The 18,648-nt window shown below is 40.2% G+C and overlaps 1 protein-coding gene across 1 annotated transcript in view; it reads left to right on the forward strand.

Annotated features, from left to right (window-relative positions):
* The window catches only part of TMC1 (transmembrane channel-like 1), a gene marked incomplete at its 5' end in the record, with an annotated part of 129,350 nt that overhangs the window by 52,236 nt on the left and 58,466 nt on the right, over positions 1 to 18,648 (forward strand). Inside the window, 1 exon segment of the mRNA XM_008581725.1 lies at positions 16,292 to 16,434. Coding sequence (XP_008579947.1) covers positions 16,292 to 16,434 — 143 coding nt within the window.

Consider the following 18,648-nt stretch of genomic DNA (forward strand, 5'->3'; position numbering starts at 1 on the left):
GGGCCGGCAGCGGGCGCGGGGCCCTCGGTGCTGCGCCCGCACCTCGCTCAGCCAGTGAGCGGGAACCGGTCTGTATGTGGGATCCGAACCCTCGGCGGGAGTGCCGCCGCGCTTCCCAAGCGGCGCACTGTAGCAGTGCGCCACCGGGCCGGCCCAACCTCTTCACTTTCTAAACATCCTCGTATTTAGTATTACTCAATAGTCAGTTCTAAATGAAGCTAAATATTAGAAACCAATTTCTAACTTCTGATGAATACTAAAATGATATCACTCCATCGTAGTGCTATCAGGAACATTACTCTTTGAGCTCCCCTGGGTAGGGATTATTATTACGGCAGAGAGTCATTCCTGCCCATTGAAAAGTCATTTGGGGTATAATTCACATCTGTGACAATGATGCAGTTCCACGCCTTCTTTTTTGTCAGCACCAGCTCTGACCAACTGAGCTAACCAGCTACCCCCACCCACATTCCTTTTTAAATAGTGACCGGATTAGAGATGTTTGAAAGCATATGGGTGGGGAAGTAGCAAGGTAGAGATTGGGGAATAGATAATTCAAGGAATCTTTGGAGGATAGCAAATGAGAATAAAATTTTACATAGACCACAGAATAAAGGAGAAAAAAAAAAAACAGATTTCCTACTCAAAGTATTAGTATGTGTATTTCACAGATGTTTTAGTATCTACGCTTAACCCTTTTAAATTGTGAGCTTCCTAAAGAGGGGATTGGGTCTGCTCCACCTCCTTTTCAGCCTCTAACCTAGTCCTCACCCGATGGGGGCTTAATGGGTCTTGTTGATGGACGATCCTGAGTAAGAGGCAGGATTTGTAGCAACTTGACATAAGAACCACAGAAATCAATTTATGTGAGTTGTACCACAACATGCAAACCTTAAAAAAGGTTCCCAGAGTCTGAGTAAGCAAAGCAAGCTGTTGAAAAAGCACATGGTAGGGTGCAAGCAACCGTTTTGTGGCATTTGTAACATTCTATCACTCCCATCAGTTGGACTTTCCATTCCAATTCTGCACTTATTTATTGAATATAAACATGCACCGATTTTACAAAGATGATTGTGACATGATTCTTGACCTCAAGGTACTCATGATAAGAGAAGAAAGATACATGGGCAACTAGTATACAATACACTATGAACAACATTAGCAAAATGAAAAGAAAAAAAAAAGATACTGGGAGCCTTGAACAAGTAGTTGTTAATTCTCCTTGGGAAGGTCTGGGTTTCATAGAGGAGATGGCCTCTGAGTTAGATTTTCCTTCTTTTTTTTTATTTCTCTTTTCCATCACTTCCTCCTCCTTCCTTTTTATAATTTTTTATAATTCCTTTTACTTATTTTTAATTTTAATTTATCAATATACAATGTAGTTGATTTTCATGTTCCTTTACCAAATAATGTATTACTCTGTCCTCCTATCATTATTTTTATTTACCATTCTCTTACTCTGACTAGCAATATAATAAACTTCCAGTCTGCTCAGTAGGAATAAGAACTAATATTATTGGCATCTTCTGATTTTTTAATTATTTCAGAGAAAGGAAGAACTAAAAATACATGAAAAAAAGGTCTTTGGAGGTTTAGATATATAGTATATTTCTGAAGTTCAGGCACTTCTAAGTTTTGAACTTACTGAAATAGAAAGTTTTGAGCAAAAATGTTCATTTGAGATTTGAAAAGATTTTTAATCATTTGAGGAAGACAAATAGGAAAACACAGCTACCTTCTAAGCTGCCAAGGGGTACACAAGAGGGTCTGAAAGGCAAATACAGGGAAAAATGAGGGAAAGGATTTGGACAACTAGTGGCCTTCCTGAGACTGTGGTTCTGTCCTTGACAGCTCTCTCATGTCCAGTTTGGTAAAATACTGTTTATAGGTGGGTAGGAAAATACAGAAACCAGAGTATCCTTTGATATTTATTTCTAGACCTGCCTGAAAACAATACTAAGGTAATGAGAGAATTTTAAAAGGTCATAAAAATGAAGAAAGCCAGGGCCGGCCCGGTGGCACACTGCTACAGTGCGCCACTTGGGAAGTGTGGCGGTGCTCCCGCCGAGGGTTCGGATCCCACATGCAGACCGGCCGCTCACTGGCTGAGCGAGGTGCGGGGGCAACACCGAGGGTTGCGATCCCGTAGCCGGTCCCGGTCCGGTACGGGCGCAACACTGAGGGTTGCGATCCGTTGCCGGTCACGAAAAAAGACAAAAAGGGAAAAAAAAAAAAAAATGAAGAAAGCCAGCCAAGTGATATTTATTTACTGACTTAATTTTTCTGCATACTGTAATGGTTCAATTATTTGGCGTGTATCATCTCTGCGGTTTGTAGTGATAATAGCTCTATTTCCTCAATGCCCACATCATGCAGTGAACTGTGATTGGTAAGTAAGGCCGCTTGCCTCACAACCACCTTGTGGGCATTTTTTTCTGAGACTGAGCTTGAGAATGTTCTTACGTGTAAAATGGGGATGATAATAGTATCCACCTCAAAGAACATTAAATGAGATAATGCATGAAAGTGCATATAGCACAGAGTAGATAGCAGGTAGTAAATATTCCTTTTTAAAGGAGCCCTAACTTGCTTAAAGACAAACAGCTATTAGGAGACAGAATTGGGATGCAGAGCTGATGGCATTAGACAAGGCCAGATTTGTGGTAGAGGCAAGGTAATGAAAGGCCTTTTATATATTAAGTAAATAAATAATCAATAAAGACTTTCTGACCTTAATGAGAAGTCACTGAAGGATTCGGGGATTATCAAATTATTCATTGAATATGGTTGTTTTTGCAGAGAAAGTAATATTGCTGCTTTAAGAAATTTTATGTGATGCACAAGTTTTATGGTTTGAAAAGCTTTGTCTTTGTTTTTTGCAATAATTTTATTCTAAATTTGGTGGGGAAAGGGAGTTTGATCCATGTTAGGGACTTTCCTTTTTTCAATTTTTGTAAGAAAAAGGAGTTCTTCCATCCTAGAATAACCAAACGATTGAGGACACTCTTTATATTAGGGTCAAAAAAATCTTACAAGTAAATTTAAAAGAGTATAGAGCTTTCAATTATAAAACTTAAGATAACAACAAGGGAAAAAAGTGTATAAAACTTAGTTTGAAATATAGGAAATTTTGTCTCATGGTAAGAATCCAGAAGAATAAAGCCAAATGGTCACCAGTAATAGACATTACAGATTCAGATGAGGTGCTGTCTTGGTCAGGACATGGTCTTCTCTGCAGTAGAGGAGAAGAGGCTGTCTGAATTCAAATTTTCTTGTGTCTTATATCCCGTGTGGCTGGGAGGCCTCAGATGCCACAGACAACTGTGAACTGTCCCCTTAGGAACTCCAGTAGAATGGGTAGAGAGTTCCTCCTTAACACATTAGAATTTAATACAATAAGAAAAGCATATGTGGAAGGAAAACGAAGTCTAGTTGATCTTCCCTAATTTACACACGGGAAGACTGAAGTTTGGTGGGATTTAATATTTCCCCCCAAGTTCCATAGATGGTACATGGTGGGACTAGGATTCTCACCCAGTGTGTCTGAGAGCTTTGTCCAAACCCTAGAACAAGCTGTCTGTACATATGCTTCCAGGAGCCCCTGAGATGACTACAATTTTATACCGGGAATTCACAAAAATAAGAGAATTTTGGAGATTGAAGCGCCCTTAGAGATCTTTCATCTCATGTCCCACATTATAAAGTTAGGGAAACTTCGAGTTGTGGTAGCACGTTCAGGTCTTATGGCTAATGAGAGGCTCCTAATCTAGTGTTCTTTCCATGTCTGTATCCTAGCAGGAATTTTCCTGTTGTAATTTTCAGCAGCATTCTCACTGACTGTTCTGGTTAATGCTACATCTATCTCACAAGGGGAGCCAGAGTTGAAGCAGTTGGATCCCATTTGCACCTTTGATAACAAACTTGCAATCCCCAAATCAGCTTCTCAAATAGAATGACAGGTTTCATGTTTCTTCTTGCCTGAGGTTTTTTAAAAAAATCATTTAAATATGACATAATTTATTAAAATATTCATGAAGGAAAATTATGCTTTGAAAATTATTATTATGTTTTGCTTTGGTTGGTCAGCAATGTTCTGTTTTGTTTGTTTGTTTGTTTCTTTTAATTATTTTTTTTTGAACTAGACAATAAAAATCGTATATATTGCCTGAGTTCTATATCTGATCCTCTTAACGGTGACCTCATAGAGGTGCCCGCTGTGTGTTATAAGATGATCTAAGAAGATAGCCCAATATTCCACCTATCATGGAGGAAACCATTGATGAAACATTTTTTAGCTCCCTGAAAACAGAATTCTGGCTTCTAAAGAGCCCAGAGATGCCAGGAGAAAAAGACATGTTTCAGGCCCAGGACAGAGACGACTTTGGCACCCGGTCATGGGTTGATTTGTTTCTTCTAAGAATGTTAATGCTCCAGCTTAGCTAAGTCATTTCTTATAGATGCAGGTGAAGAGAAGCAGAAAAAGATGAAAAGTCTGCATGTCTAGAAGACCGTAAGAAGAGATGCAAGCATGACCTCTTGTGGTACAGGAGCCTATTAGATGGGAAGGGTCAGAAAACCTTTGGGGTAGAGGTGGGGAAGGTTATGAGGAACTACTAATCTGTTGAATTTTGTCTGAAAACCTTAGAGCCTCCTCTTCACCCCCATGGAAGCTCAGTGCTCACTTATAAGCATGTCTCACAACTCATCCAAATTCTCTTTAATAGTAGACAAGTACCATCTGAAATGTGCAAGGTCAGCCAGTCTTATGGTTTCTCGATGTCAGAATTTACCCTTTACAAAGCATCATGTTTTTGGTCCTTTTATTGAGTGCCTAGTAGTGGATCTTACTGACAAGGAGGGAAATCTATTTTATGAAAATCATAAGAAATAGAGAGATTACCTATTATGCATTCTATGAATGAAATTGGTAGAAATGGGATCATATGAATTAGTCATATTAGAAGAATGAGTTTACGTCAGTAAGAAAAGGATGCCTTTGTTGGCAAGATACTTGGAGACACAAGGACGATGTAGGAATGATAAAGGGGAAAGGACTGTGCAATTTTTACATTCTTGTGAGGAGGAAGCGGGAGGAACTGAGGCGGAATTTGGAAGGAGCTCGAGTGATGTCAGACGGTGAGATCATACGGGTAATGATGAAATTCATTTAGCTTTTTGGCTTGAGAACACCTTGTACATTGCTGTGGAAATTGGTGGGTCTACTTTGCTCCCCCTTTTCTGTTGGTCCCCCTAGATGTGGGACATTGGGGAAACTTTAGAAGGGTCAGGAGAGAAGAGATAATACCTATTATGACTTAAGCAGGCACATGCATTAAATTTTATCTTCATAACAACCCTTCAAGATGGAGACTGTTAATATTTGTAGTTTGGGGAATTGGGACTCAGAGAGGTTAGTTAATTTGCTAAAAGCAACACAGATAATTAAGGGAAGCACTGAAATACTAACTAAAATCCCGCTGACATTAATGTCAAATTGTTTAACTCTAACGTATCATCCCCAGCCTATTCCTTCTGTCCTGGTAACTTCACATCTTATTTTTGAAGTTTGTCCTCAAAGGAGAGTCATCAGAGACATTCTGTATGTTACGAAACAGGAATTTAGTTCCTTTTAAGTAATGATCTTCCAAAGTAAGGGCATCTCCTCTGGAACATATCTCAGCTCTCTTGAGGTTTTTTTTTTTTTTTTATCTCTTATTGTATTGGCCACATTTAGGAGAGATATTTTCTTGGTCAGCACATGGAGTAACATATTTTCTTTGAGGAGTATTTCAGTAGTTCAAATGCACCTTTATTTTCAGGGAATTCTTTTGAAGGGGTGAATCATTTCAGGTTTCCTGAGAGCTAGACGTCAAAGCAGTATCACATGCAGGACATATCGGGGGCAAGGAAATGCCTGTGAAGGACAAAGGGGAGAGGGAGCAGGAGTAGGTGAGGAAAGCCCTTAGGCAGTAATGCAGGTCGATACCCTGGAAGAGAGAGGGAAAGAAGGATTTGGTAGGAAGAGCGTCAGCTTCCACTGCAGTTCTGAGAAAGTCTCAGCCAGGCTAATGGTGAGTCTCTAAACAAAGTACTTCTGCTGGAGAAATGTCCTATTGGTCAACAGTAACCCACCTCTAGTATCCCCCTCCATGTTCAGTTATTGTCTAGGGACAGTCTGGGTGTGTGTGACCTCAATATGAAAACATTATTATCCACTCTGGTGGATCCAAAGGGGTGGCAGGTAGAGGCTGTCTCTAAAAGGAGATTTGAGCAACACACCTCTATGGTTGCTACAGAGGTCTGTGGACCTTGAAAACATGACTTGGCTCCTCCACTTTATTTAGTTATTTATTTTTGGTGGCTGGCCAGTACAGGGATCTGAACCCTTTGCCCTTGGTGTTATAACACCATGCTTTAGCCAGCTGAGCCAACCAGCCAACTATCCCCCCACTTTGTTTATTTATTTATGTTTTTGAAGACCTCAAAGTTTTTTTAAAATTTATTTTTTAAAAGATAGCTTATTATACATATATGTAGAGAGCAAAGTTGATTTTCAATAGTTGTGTACAATGTGTGATGATTAGATCAGGATAATTAGCTTGCTCATCATTACAATCATTCTTTGTGTCTGTTAACCAATTTCTTGTTAACCCCCCCCCCCCGCTTCCCCTTTTCCACCTCTAGTAACCGCAGTTTTTTTCTTTCCTCCTAAAAGTTCAATGTGTTTTTATGATCGTTGTTTCATTCTTTCTCATTCTCTGTCTCTCATTATTGTTTATTTGTTTATTTATGGATTCAGCTCCGGCTTATGAGTGAGAATATGTGGTATTTCTCTTTCTGCATCTGGGTTGTTTCACTGAAGATAATTTTCTCCAGGCTCATCCAAGTTGCTGCAAATGGCAGAATTCATTCTTTTTATGGCTGAGTAGTATTCAGTTGTGTATATATACCACATTTTCCTTATCCAGTCATCCATTGATGGACATTTTTAAAAAACAAACAAAAAAAAAGGATGGCCGGTTAAGGTTTCAAATACAGCCACGGTGACCTCTTTGCCACAACCAATGTCTGAGCCTAGCCCAGTGCTGGGTCAGCAGAAATAGAACTCTTAGATCATAAATAATCTTTTGGTAACATGACCCCAAGCCAGACCGGTAAGCCTCTTGGGGACAAATGCAGGCTTGCAAATTTCCAAGTCCACCTACAGATATAGCTGTTCCCTTAGGAACAAAGATCATAAGGATGGAAGGGGTGAAGATCCTCTCATCTGTGTATGTAGAAAGATTCCTTTGAAAACTTCCCTGAGCAAGGGTGGGGTGCTTTCCAGGCATGTGGTGCTGGGGTTGGTGATATCTAAGAGCTGTTCATCCCCAACCCTCATATTTGCTTCCCTGCCTCAATGTCCAGTGCAGGTTCTTTTGGTTCAATAGACTCATTTGATTGGAAGAAGAGGCATCTCATATTCTGTTCAAAGTTCGAGATTCTTTCTCTTGCTTCATAGGCTTTCTAACCCACTTCTGGACTTCCTTATGACACAGCTGTAGTTTGTGGTCAGAGATATTCCTGGGTCTGCTTTTAGCTTTCTTGATATCTTAAATGTGGGGAATTGATCATAGAGCCTTAAGTCTCATACTGCTTCTTTGCGTTAGCAACAAATTCCAATTTTTATCATTTCCCTCAAGCTATGCCTGGCCAAACCAAAGATGAGCTTTCTTTTTGCAAATATTTGGGATGCCTATGAACCTAATGCCATACTCACAATATGAAAACAGCATACCTTCTTTGAATGTGACTACAGAAAGGAGTCTTCTTTTCCTCTATTTGGTGAATAGTTAGTGAGCATTTTCCAGGTGCCAGGCATTAAGCAAAAGTGAAAAAAACACAACAAGGTCTCTACCTTTAGGGATATAAAATCTAGAGGAATAGTCAGACCATCACAAAAATAAATGTAATTGCAACTGTGCCAAGTGCTATGAAAGAAAGGTATATATATACATTATATTAATATAATATATATATTAAAACTTATATATATTAAGTTATATATAGCATTAGGGGAACTCATAGCAAGAAACCTGACATAGTGTCTTAGTTTGTTTTTGCTGCTATAACAGAATACCTGAGTCTGGGTAATTTATAATGAACAGAAATGTATTGGCTCATTGTTCTGGATGCTGGGGAGTCAAAGATCCAGGAGGGGCTGCATCTGGTGAGGGCCTTCTTGCTGTGTTGTCCCATGGTGAAAGGGCAAAGAGAAGAAGAGAAAGGGGCAAGAGGTAGAACTTGCAGCCTCAAGTCCTCTCATAATCAGCATTAATCCATTCACGAGGGTGGAGCCCTCGTGACCCAAACACCTTCCATCAGGCCCCACCTGCCAACACTGTTGCTTTGGGGATTAAGTTTCCAACACATGATTTTTAGGGGACATATTCACCATTGCCCATGGTTTAGGGCCTAAAGGAAGAGTACAGATAATAGAAAAAGTTTTTTTCTGATAAAGTAACATTCAAATTGGGCTCCGTAGAGTCAGTAAGAGCTTCTAATTTAAGAGAAGGGAGAGGCATTCTAGGCTGTGAGAACAGCAAGTGCAAAGACCCCGTGGTGAAGGCAGGTTGCCTTATTCAATGGACTGAGTGAAGGCCAGTGAGACTAGAGCTCAGAACGTGAAGGCGAATCAGGGACACATGGCATTGCAGAGATAAGAGGGTATCAAACCATGTAGAATCCTCTAAAACATAGACCATGATAATTATTTCTTCTCAGAGCAACTGGAAGTAATTTAAGTGGGTGGTATGTGGGTGGTGACTCTCAGACTTGGATTTTGAAAAGGTCGACAGATGGAAGAAGAGAAAGATGAATGTGAGATCAATGAGGACCCCATCAATACGTCCAGGTTAGTAGCTACGATTGTTTGGAAGAGCTAAATTTACCTGGTAGGAATTTTCTGATTCTAAATATTGGCTGCCAACCTCATAGATTAAAGGCTGAGCCATTAAATTAAATTTAAACCTCACAAGCTATTTAATTATATTCTATAATTTAAACACACAGCACCAGATCACAAGTCTGCTGTGACAAATAGATTACTTAAATTTACAAACATTTGAAAGCAATTCAGTAAAAACTACCCTATGTATGAGCATCTTCAATAGACATATTGGTTTGTAAATAATACTTGAAATTAATTACATTCACTAATCTTAAATATTTGAAATAAAACGTATGCTGCTTATATGGGATTAACATTTTCTGAACTCAATTCATTTTTTCTAAGTAGTTGCTATATTTTCTCTACATTTTAAAAATGTTGAATTATTTAGAAATTTCTTTTTAAATAGATAATACTAAGGTGCTTCCTAGTGCAGGCTGTATCTAGGTGACCACACACATCTCATTTCATTTATGAATTCATAAAGCTTCATTCTGAGTGACTTTAAAGAGCCAGGGTCAGGTCCAGAAGTCAGCCAACAAACAAAACCCCATAATATAATGCTTTTAATCTCCACCTTGTGAAACAAAAGATGACCATTTTCTTTTTATAGCAGCTCATTTATAGCACTGAGATTATCTCGTTTTGTAAGTTTTAGGCAGTTAGAAAAAATTAAAGAGTTTTTTAGCTTTAGTGTCTCTCACACTTTTTCAGTGTTTTGAGTCATTAAATCCTAACATAAGATTATTTTGTCATATTACTGTCTTGAGTGAATTACTCAATGTTATTAGAATGGATGGCAGATAGCAGAAGGGTGGTGTAGATGACCATCTGAGGGAGCTTAATTTAACTGAGGATTATTAATAATCACCAGAAGTGATTTCTTTGTTCAGTGAGTCATCCTATAAACATAAATCGAATGTCAGATGGGAATACAAAGACAACTAACACATATCCCCTGCCCACAGGCACAGAATGGTTTAATTACACGAGCAAACCAACAATTGCCATACAATGTGACAATCTCAAGCTAACATGTCTTAGGCACATAGAGACACAATGGAGGTGAAGTTCAGTGTGGGGTTTACTGGAGTCCTGAAAAGGAGGGAAAAGGTGGGGCAGATGGATGCCAAAATTCTACACTCATTACTAATAGAGGCCAAATTGAAGGACCAATCTGGGACCTTAAGCCAAATGGCCCTGCTAATATAGAACCCCAGATTAGGCCAGTTTATCCTGGGGGCAGCTTATTTCCTGGAGGAAGAAAGTTATGCTTGGGCTGGGCCAGCTCAGTTAATTCATTCCCAATTAACCAAGCAGAGAAGTTCCTATACCTCTGCTGGGGCTGTGTGAGTGAAGGCACAGAGAAGGGCTGAGGGGCATTCTACCTGGAGGAGCTTTCCCCCTGGAGAAATTCCAACAGAAAGAAATGAGCGTTCATTTTCCCTATAACAATCAGCTCTGGTTAAAAGGTCAGTAAAGTAGGTATCTTGACCTGGTTTTAAAGTGTAGGAATAGACTAGGCTCTGGAGTGGGGAAGGCAGCTGGGAACAGTATTCCAAGCAAGGATAGCACCATATACAAAGGGATGAAGGTGTGAAAAGGTGCTATGTGCTCAATACCCATGAGTGATTCAGCAAAATTCTTATTTAAAAGGAGAGGAGCCCAGAAAAAGATGAGTCTGTCATACAAAATAACAGACAAACACACATAAAAGGGTCACATCAGAGAGGACAATTTTATTATGCTAGAGCCAGACTTCATCCTATAAGCAGTAGAGAGCACAACGAGTTTTGAAGCAGGATAGAAATATGGTCAGAGTTATGCTGTAGAAGACTCCCTGTGAATAAGATACGGGCTTGATTGGACTTGGTGTGAGATGGGGGCAGAGGGGCCTGTACATGGCAGCTGTGCACAGAGAAGGAATCAGTATCAGGTATGTCAATGAGGCAGAAACCACAGGACTTAGCAAGTGACTGGATGTGGGCTATGAATGAAAATGGAAAGAATGAAAATATCTAGGTTTCTGACTGGGATGACTGGGTGGGTTGGTGGTAGAGACAGGCTGAAGGAGCAGGTTTGGGGGAACTTTTTTGAATGTGCTACTACCCAGCGGCTGATATAAAAAAATAAATGGGATTGTGTACATAAAGTGTTAACACAATGCCTGGCACATGGTAGACATTTAATAAATGTTCCATTTAAAAAATACCCACTCATGGTATTTAGCTCAGGATAATGCCCATTCATTGGAGGGACAAGAAAACAGGAAGAAGGAGCCGTGATGCTGAGAGCATGGCACCCCCCGCCAGAAAGGGAATGGGGCAGCAGCAGTGTCCCCTGTCTGGGCAGGAGGCAGAAGGGTAAGGGCACTGTTACATGGATGGGCACCAAAAGAAACTGCTTCACAGCTTTCTGAGGGGCAGAGGTTGCCATCTACAGTCCTCGATATAGCTTTGTTCCCTCTACTGAAAATTAGAAGGTCTGCAAAGGGTCAGCCCAGCTTCCTCTTTGTAATTACATTCTCCCTACTGAGAGCTGTACAGCATTTGTTTCACATCTCTGAGTCTGGGATGGAGCAAAAGGAAAGAAACTCAGAGGCGAGAGGACAGGTGATCACTGGCTGGTCTCACCACGGAGCCCAGAAGTGCCAGGCTGGCTGCTGTTCCTGTGACATTAGTCGCAGTTTGCTTTGGGTGTCATTAGCCTTTTCACTGCTTGTTTCCCTCCTGTGTCCCACTCTATGAGGTAGTAAATGATATCATTCCCTGCCTTCCAGGCACATTTGAAAGCTTCTTTAACACGAAGGTGTAAATGACCATTATGGAAAAGTAGAAACATACTCGACTGGACTCCTGCGGGCCCACCTCCCCCTCATAAACCCTCAGCAGACATGCTTCTTAAATTATATCTTCATTTTTCACCAGCTTTGAGTTAGTGATTGTTTTCAAAATAATGGTCTGACAGTTCCTATGAATCAAAAAGAGATGCTAAGGATAACGAAACTCATTCACCATCCTGGGGCTAGAGTGTTGTCTTTCACACTGAGTATTTGTTTGTAATCATGAGAAACACCAAAGGGTTGGAGTTCTGATATAATTTCAGGTGACAAATACTTACAAAGGGAACATTTGGTGTGCAGAACTCTTTTGGGGACCTCTGTAATCCAGTCTTCTACTCCATCTAGGTATAGTATTTGGCAAATAGTAAGTTCTCAATAAATGTTAGTTAGATAAATACATGCACGACTAGATTTCTAGTGACCACGTAATCAAAAATTCTTTTTCTTGGGAAATGTGTTGGTGACTAGGGAGTAGACCATCTGCAGCATTTGAATAGAAATTGGAGTCTTAACAGCTGACTTGCAAGCATGGAACCCCAGAATTGGACAGGAATTTTCTGTGCTCATTTGAAACTTGGCTCTGGCCATGGTTCCTGTGTCACAGATTTTGGGATGGGAGAGTGCTCCCACAGGGAAAGCGGTGAGCGCTGACATGGAAACTGAATAGAACCTTGGCGAGGCTCGGAGCCATTGCTATTTCAGTCACTTCTGGATGTCTGCTGATGTCGTTTTAGGGAAGGAGAAAGACGTGTGGAGTGTGGCATGCCCACTGAGTGGAAGGGGACAGTGTTCCCCTTCCAAGCCTTTCAACTCGTATATAAAGCCACCATCAATATGCTACTAAGATGGATTGGATTTTTTAAAAAAATATCTCTTTAATATGTTTTAAAAGACCATCCTCTTTAATAGTATGTCTTTCATTTACACACTTGATTGCATATATAGCAATAATGCACACTGAAGAAACATTTGTGAAATAATCAGGATACCCCTACCCAGTGAAAACAGAGCTGTCCCTCCCCTCTTTGGTTGTGATCTAACATTTGTGAAGTGCCAGCCATCGCACATATGTTGAATGGTACATACACCAGATGAGCCAGCTGCCCCAGTAGCTATTGTGCTAACCTAACAAGCTCACCAGGTGCTTGCTATATATCTACTTTCTCCTTTCATTTTATTTTTGAGGTGCCTTTTAATCCTAGTACTACCATTATGAATTAGAAAAAGATGTCAGGTGGCAATATTTATGAATATGGAGATGAGGCTCTCTGAAATCTTTTCAAAAGTGATGTCCAGGGTTCTTTTCAAGAGACCCTGGCACCACCAGGGACTGCCCCAGAGTTATGGATCAAAGTCCATGCTGGGCTGGTAGAGCTTCTTGTGCCTTTTACTGGGGAGGTCTGTCACTAGAATGATACAAATCTTGGGAGACAAAGAAGGCACAGGAGAAGCAGTACAGCATGGTGGTTAAGTATACGGGATTTGAATTAGACAGACCCAGCTGAAGTTCAGAATCTGTCACTTACTATGTGCGCTTGGACAAGTTACTTAACCTCTTTAAAACTCAGTTTTTATCTGTAAAATAGATATAGGTATAATGGCTATTGAATCTTTGTGTGTGTGCAAGGGGCAGGAACAGGCTGTTAGCTAACCAGAAATAAAGCAAAGGATATGCAGGTGGAGGTAAATACGCCACCTTTATTATCGTTAAAGCTGTTGTTAAGGAAGGTGGTGTCTCTTTATGGACAAGTGAGCTTCACAGCCAGACCTTTTTACCAGGACAGGCTTCCCCTTGCAGGGGCAGAGCACAGCATGCGCTCTCTCAATAGGAGGAAGAGGGATCCCCATTTCTTCATCTGTGCTCTACTGTCAGATTAGTTTCTCCTCCCCAGGGCTAGACTGAGGCATGGAGGGTGTCTGAGACCATTACACATACAGATCTTCTCCACATGGAAGGAAACATGAAGAGTGGGAGAAGACGATTGCTGCAAATAGTAGCAACTTCATAAGGTTCTCCTGAGGATTCTGTGAGATAAAGTAAGGTGTTCAGCAACTGCTAAATATTCAATGAAATTTTTCAATTGATATTATTGCTGCATTGTTATTACAGAGTGTCAGGACTGTGGCAAGGAAATGTGGTAAGGATCAGTTGCTGGGAAAAACAGAGGAGCTTGGAAAATAATACATGTTGTCTCATGGGAAAGAAATAAAAAGTTCAGGATATAACCTTTAAACCAAACAAGAGGCCAACTGTCTACACTTATCAGGTTCTGTTATTGTCACCTTGGGACAGAGGGACAGGCATGAAAATTCAGGACAGGGTAGAAGGACATTGAATTTAACACAGCTGAGAAGAAGCAGCGACCTTAACTAGATGAATGTGAAACAAGATGTCATAAAACCGGGAGTGGGAAATCCTGCCAAAGCGTGTTCTCCCGGGGTAAAGATTTCTGGGTCTTGGGTGGTTGTTCGATCCATGTCTATTTGATTTCTTCTTGGACATGAGGGTAACCCACCTGCTCCCCTTATTCGAGGTTTCTACTAGTTATTTAGCCCTGAATGTTCTTTTGAGTTGTATATTAGTCAGGGTTCTCCAAAGAAACATAATCAATAAGATATATGTGTGTGTGTGTGGTGTGTGTATTCTACATAATTTACATGATTTATTTATTTATTTATATTTATGTCTATAAATCTTTATATATTTTATATAATTTATAAATCAATATAAACAGTAGATTTATTATATATATATAAGGAGATTTATTTTGAAATATTGGCTCACATGATTGTGGAGGCTGAGAAGTCTCACGAGCTGCCGTTTGCAAGCTGGACAACAGGCAAGCTAGTGGTGCGATTCAGTCTGAGTCTAAAGGCTTGAGACCAGGAGAACCAGAGGTATGGAGAAGCCAGGAGAGATGTGATGAGATGTCCCAGCTCAGACAGGGAGGCAGGAAAAAAGGGGGCAAATTCCTCTTTCTTCCTTTTGTTCTATTCAGTCTCTCAATGGATTGCATGATGCCCACCCACACTGGAAAGGCAATTTACTAAATCCACCTATTCAAATGCTAATTTCATCCAGAAACACCCTCACAGACACACCCAGAAACAGTATTTAATCTGAACACCCCATGACCCACTCAAGTTGACATAAAATTAACCATTACAAGTTGAATCTATTTTTTCTCAAACCGAATACAGGCCAGGGTAGCACAAGGAAGCTCAACACTTCAGTATTTACCTACAAGCCTTTCATCTCATCCCATCCCCAGTTAAGCACACAAGCTTCTCTGAAATTTTCTTGAAGTTTTATTTCCTGCTAGTTCTTACAGTGTATTAAAAAGTGAATTTGCCACTCATTTTGAAAAGAATATTTTTTTTCAGATCTCCGTTAGCCTCTGATTTGAGCTAGGCATGATCTTCGTTTAAGGCAATTTTCTAAATTACTTCTCTTAGTTCTTCCCCTAGGAATTAGCATCCAAGGCATATCCTCCCCTTCCTCTTCCAGGTCCCCCTTTCCCTCCCTTCTCCCCTCTTCTTCAGTTGTGAGTTTCAAAGTCCCTGAGTTGGTATAAATGCTGTTAAAGGCCACCAATTAGATTTTCTAAGATTCAGGAATGTCTCACCTGATCTCAAGAGGAAGCCCCATGCTGGCAAGTTATTATTTTCTCATTTCAAAAAGCATAGTAATTTTAAATTATTGCCAGAGAAGTCAGAGATGAGCTCGGGAGAGGATGTTTCATCATATGGAAACAATGTTTCTATGCTGAGAGTGAAAAACACAGTGAATGTGAGAAGGAGAGAAAGATGAATATTATTATAAAGGAAGGAGCAACAGAATATGCCAATGTTCCACGTATAAAGAGGGGTCATTCAGGTGGCTTTGGGAGATGGTGATTCCAATCCCGGCGGATAATGTTTAAGAAAGAGAACACGATGCACGAAAAAACATGCTTGCTGTGGGGGAAGGCTATGACAGTCTTGATGAGTAGAAGACTGTGTGGATTGGTTCCAATATCATCTCACCTGCTCTTGGTTTTGCTAAGTGGGAACTGAGATGCAGCCTCTGTGGTTTAGGAGAATCAATCTAATTATGTCTCCAGTGACTGGAAATGAAAACCTGCCACAGCGTTTGGAGTAAGAACAGTTCAGATCCCCCCTCCCTCATCCTCTTTATATCAAGCAAGCTCTTAAAATTGTAAATCTGATGACACCATGTAATGTGTTTTGATGTTTGAATCAATGGGCATTTCATGGTAATAGCTCCACAGTTGGGCAAGCCTCTGTTTCCTTAAAAATTTTGTCTATTTAGATGTCACTGATTTCTAATAAACCAAGAGCTGCCAATCAATGTGACAGTTGACACATTCACTCCATGGAACAAAACAATAGGGCTCACGTTAGTGCCATGACCCAAGTTTGGAAATTAATGTCATTTTGTCATTCCTCTTAAGAGCTGATCTTTTCCTTTGAGTTGCTCTACACAGCATCTGCTAAGTGGCTTTGTTTTTGGATTTTAGGGCTTGGCACAATATTCTGTCCTCTTTTATGGATATTACGACAATAAACGAACGATTGGATGGATGAATTTCAGGTTACCGCTGTCCTATTTTCTCGTGGGGATTATGTGCATTGGATACAGCTTTCTGGTTGTCCTCAAAGCGTAAGTTTTATTTGTCTTTGGGGAAGCAAACAATGATTTCTGAATCAAAGAGAGGAATTAACTTGAGAATTGGATATAATTTTGTGGCTATTTCCATGTTTAGAGGATGCAGAATCTGCAAGAGATGAAATGCAGTTTTAATATGGACACTAATGTTAGATGATTACATCCTCAAACCAGAAGGAGTGGACACAGACACAGGCCTTTGGGTCATCTCACTGGCTCAGCCGGGTGGTTGCGTGCCTAGCTTGTGTGTAAGCATATTTCTGAAACATGCGTGCCTCTTTGCACTTCAAGGTGCGAATCAATGTTGCCAACAAGACAGGGAAACAGCTGCTGTCCCTTTTTTGTGTGCAGAGGGGTTTGTGACTTGCAGAATCAGCTCAATAGGCAGAATCTGTTGTTCTCTGTTCATTTTTTAAAAGCCAGAATAATCACTCATCCAAAAAATTTTCAGCTGTGTAAGACAGCAAAAACAAATGGCCCCAAAAGGGACTGTCACGATCTACTATGTAATCATGGTTTGTCTTGGGAGAAGATTTATTAGAGCATGGAGAAGAATTTCAGTGGAGAATGGATAAACTGCAGTTCATTTTTTCCCCTTGCTTGAAATATATTTATAACACCCGCTTAAAGACACTGCAGAAACCTACTGCAGTTATTTGGGCCTGTGAAAAAATTCATCCTTTAGCCAGTTTTCTGAACTAGCTTAGGAGAAGAGAAGAAACATCTCAGGTAAGGTCCCTGACCTCTTATTTGACTATGCAGAGGGTGAATTGGCCTTGCCTCCCTGTGGGAAAGCCTTCTGCCTGAGGACCCAGGACAGAGAAAGTGCACAGTCACCCTAAGCAGGACCTCTCTGGAGCAGCCTGTGACATGCTTCATGTCCTATCTCTGCCTCACTTACTAGTTCCTCCAGAGAAAATCGTCATACCTAGTTTTTAAAAAGCTCTTTGAAAACTTGAAGAAAAGTCTTATTTGAGACCCCATATCCAAGATATTTATCAACCTGTTAAAATGCAATCAGAGACACAAATATAGGCATCTATCCATATGATAAGGTACTACTACATTCCAAAAATCTAAGACATTTTCTAGTCTTTTGACCATATTGCTTTGATTGGACTAAAGTCAGAGATACTATTTACATTACTGAGGCCTCAGTATAATTTCTCTGTTGGCTTTAGTCTCCATGGTCACTGGGGAAGAAAATTTTTGCATGTCCAATTACTCAGCATCTTTTAGTGACTCCGCAGAGGCTGTGTATCTTACGGGGCTCTTGAATAATTCTGCCAAGTTTCAAATCCGAGCTCTGCCATCTATGTATTTATGTAACCACTGACAAATTACTCAACCTCTCTCCTGTTTCCCATCTTTAATAGAGGTATAATCGGTGTGAGGACTAAATTAGTTAGCACATACAAAGCACTTAGAATATGCCTGGCATACAAAAAGTATTTAAAAAATGTTGCGTGGGCTGATAACACCAAGGTCAAGGGTTTGGATCCCCTTACCACTCAGCTGCCAAAAAACAAACAAACAAAAAAACCCATAAAAGGAGCTGGCTGGTTAGCTCACTTGGTTGAAGCATGGTGCTGATAACACCAAAGTCAGTGGTTCAGATCCCCATACTGGCCAGCTGCCAAAAGAAACACCCAAAACAAATGTTAACCATTTTATTAGGATTATATAGGCCTGTTGAAGAACCAAACAAAGCCAGCATGGTAGCGGCAAAGGTCACATTATAACCCCCTAAAACAGGGCAGTCACACATGGTTTTGCAGTTGTACATTAATAGATTTGTATATTTAATAAAATAATTTTCTGGTAGCATCAGGCAAGGCCATCCATATATATATAATTTATAAGTTTCTGATAGTTATATTAAAAAATGAACAGGTAAAATTAATTTTAACGATATTTTTATTTAACCCAATATATTAAAAGTATTAGCATGTCAACATATAGTCAATATAAAATGATTATTGAGATATTCTCTGTCTTTTTGGGGGGTTAGTAAGTCTTTAAAATCTGGTGTGCATTTTGCATTAGTCATACTTCAAGTGCTCAGTAACCACATATTGCTGCTGGTGATCATGCTGGATAGGGCAGCTCCAGAGGAAGCACGGGTTTTTTCAGCTTTGCCCAGGAAGGCCATTTAGGGTAGCTGCAAGGCACCAGTTCTATTTTCCTCCCCCAAATTGTCCATGCTAT

Source organism: Galeopterus variegatus, unplaced genomic scaffold (assembly GCF_000696425.1).
Source record: "Galeopterus variegatus unplaced genomic scaffold, G_variegatus-3.0.2 Scaffold2445, whole genome shotgun sequence".
Lineage (NCBI taxonomy): Eukaryota > Metazoa > Chordata > Mammalia > Dermoptera > Cynocephalidae > Galeopterus > Galeopterus variegatus.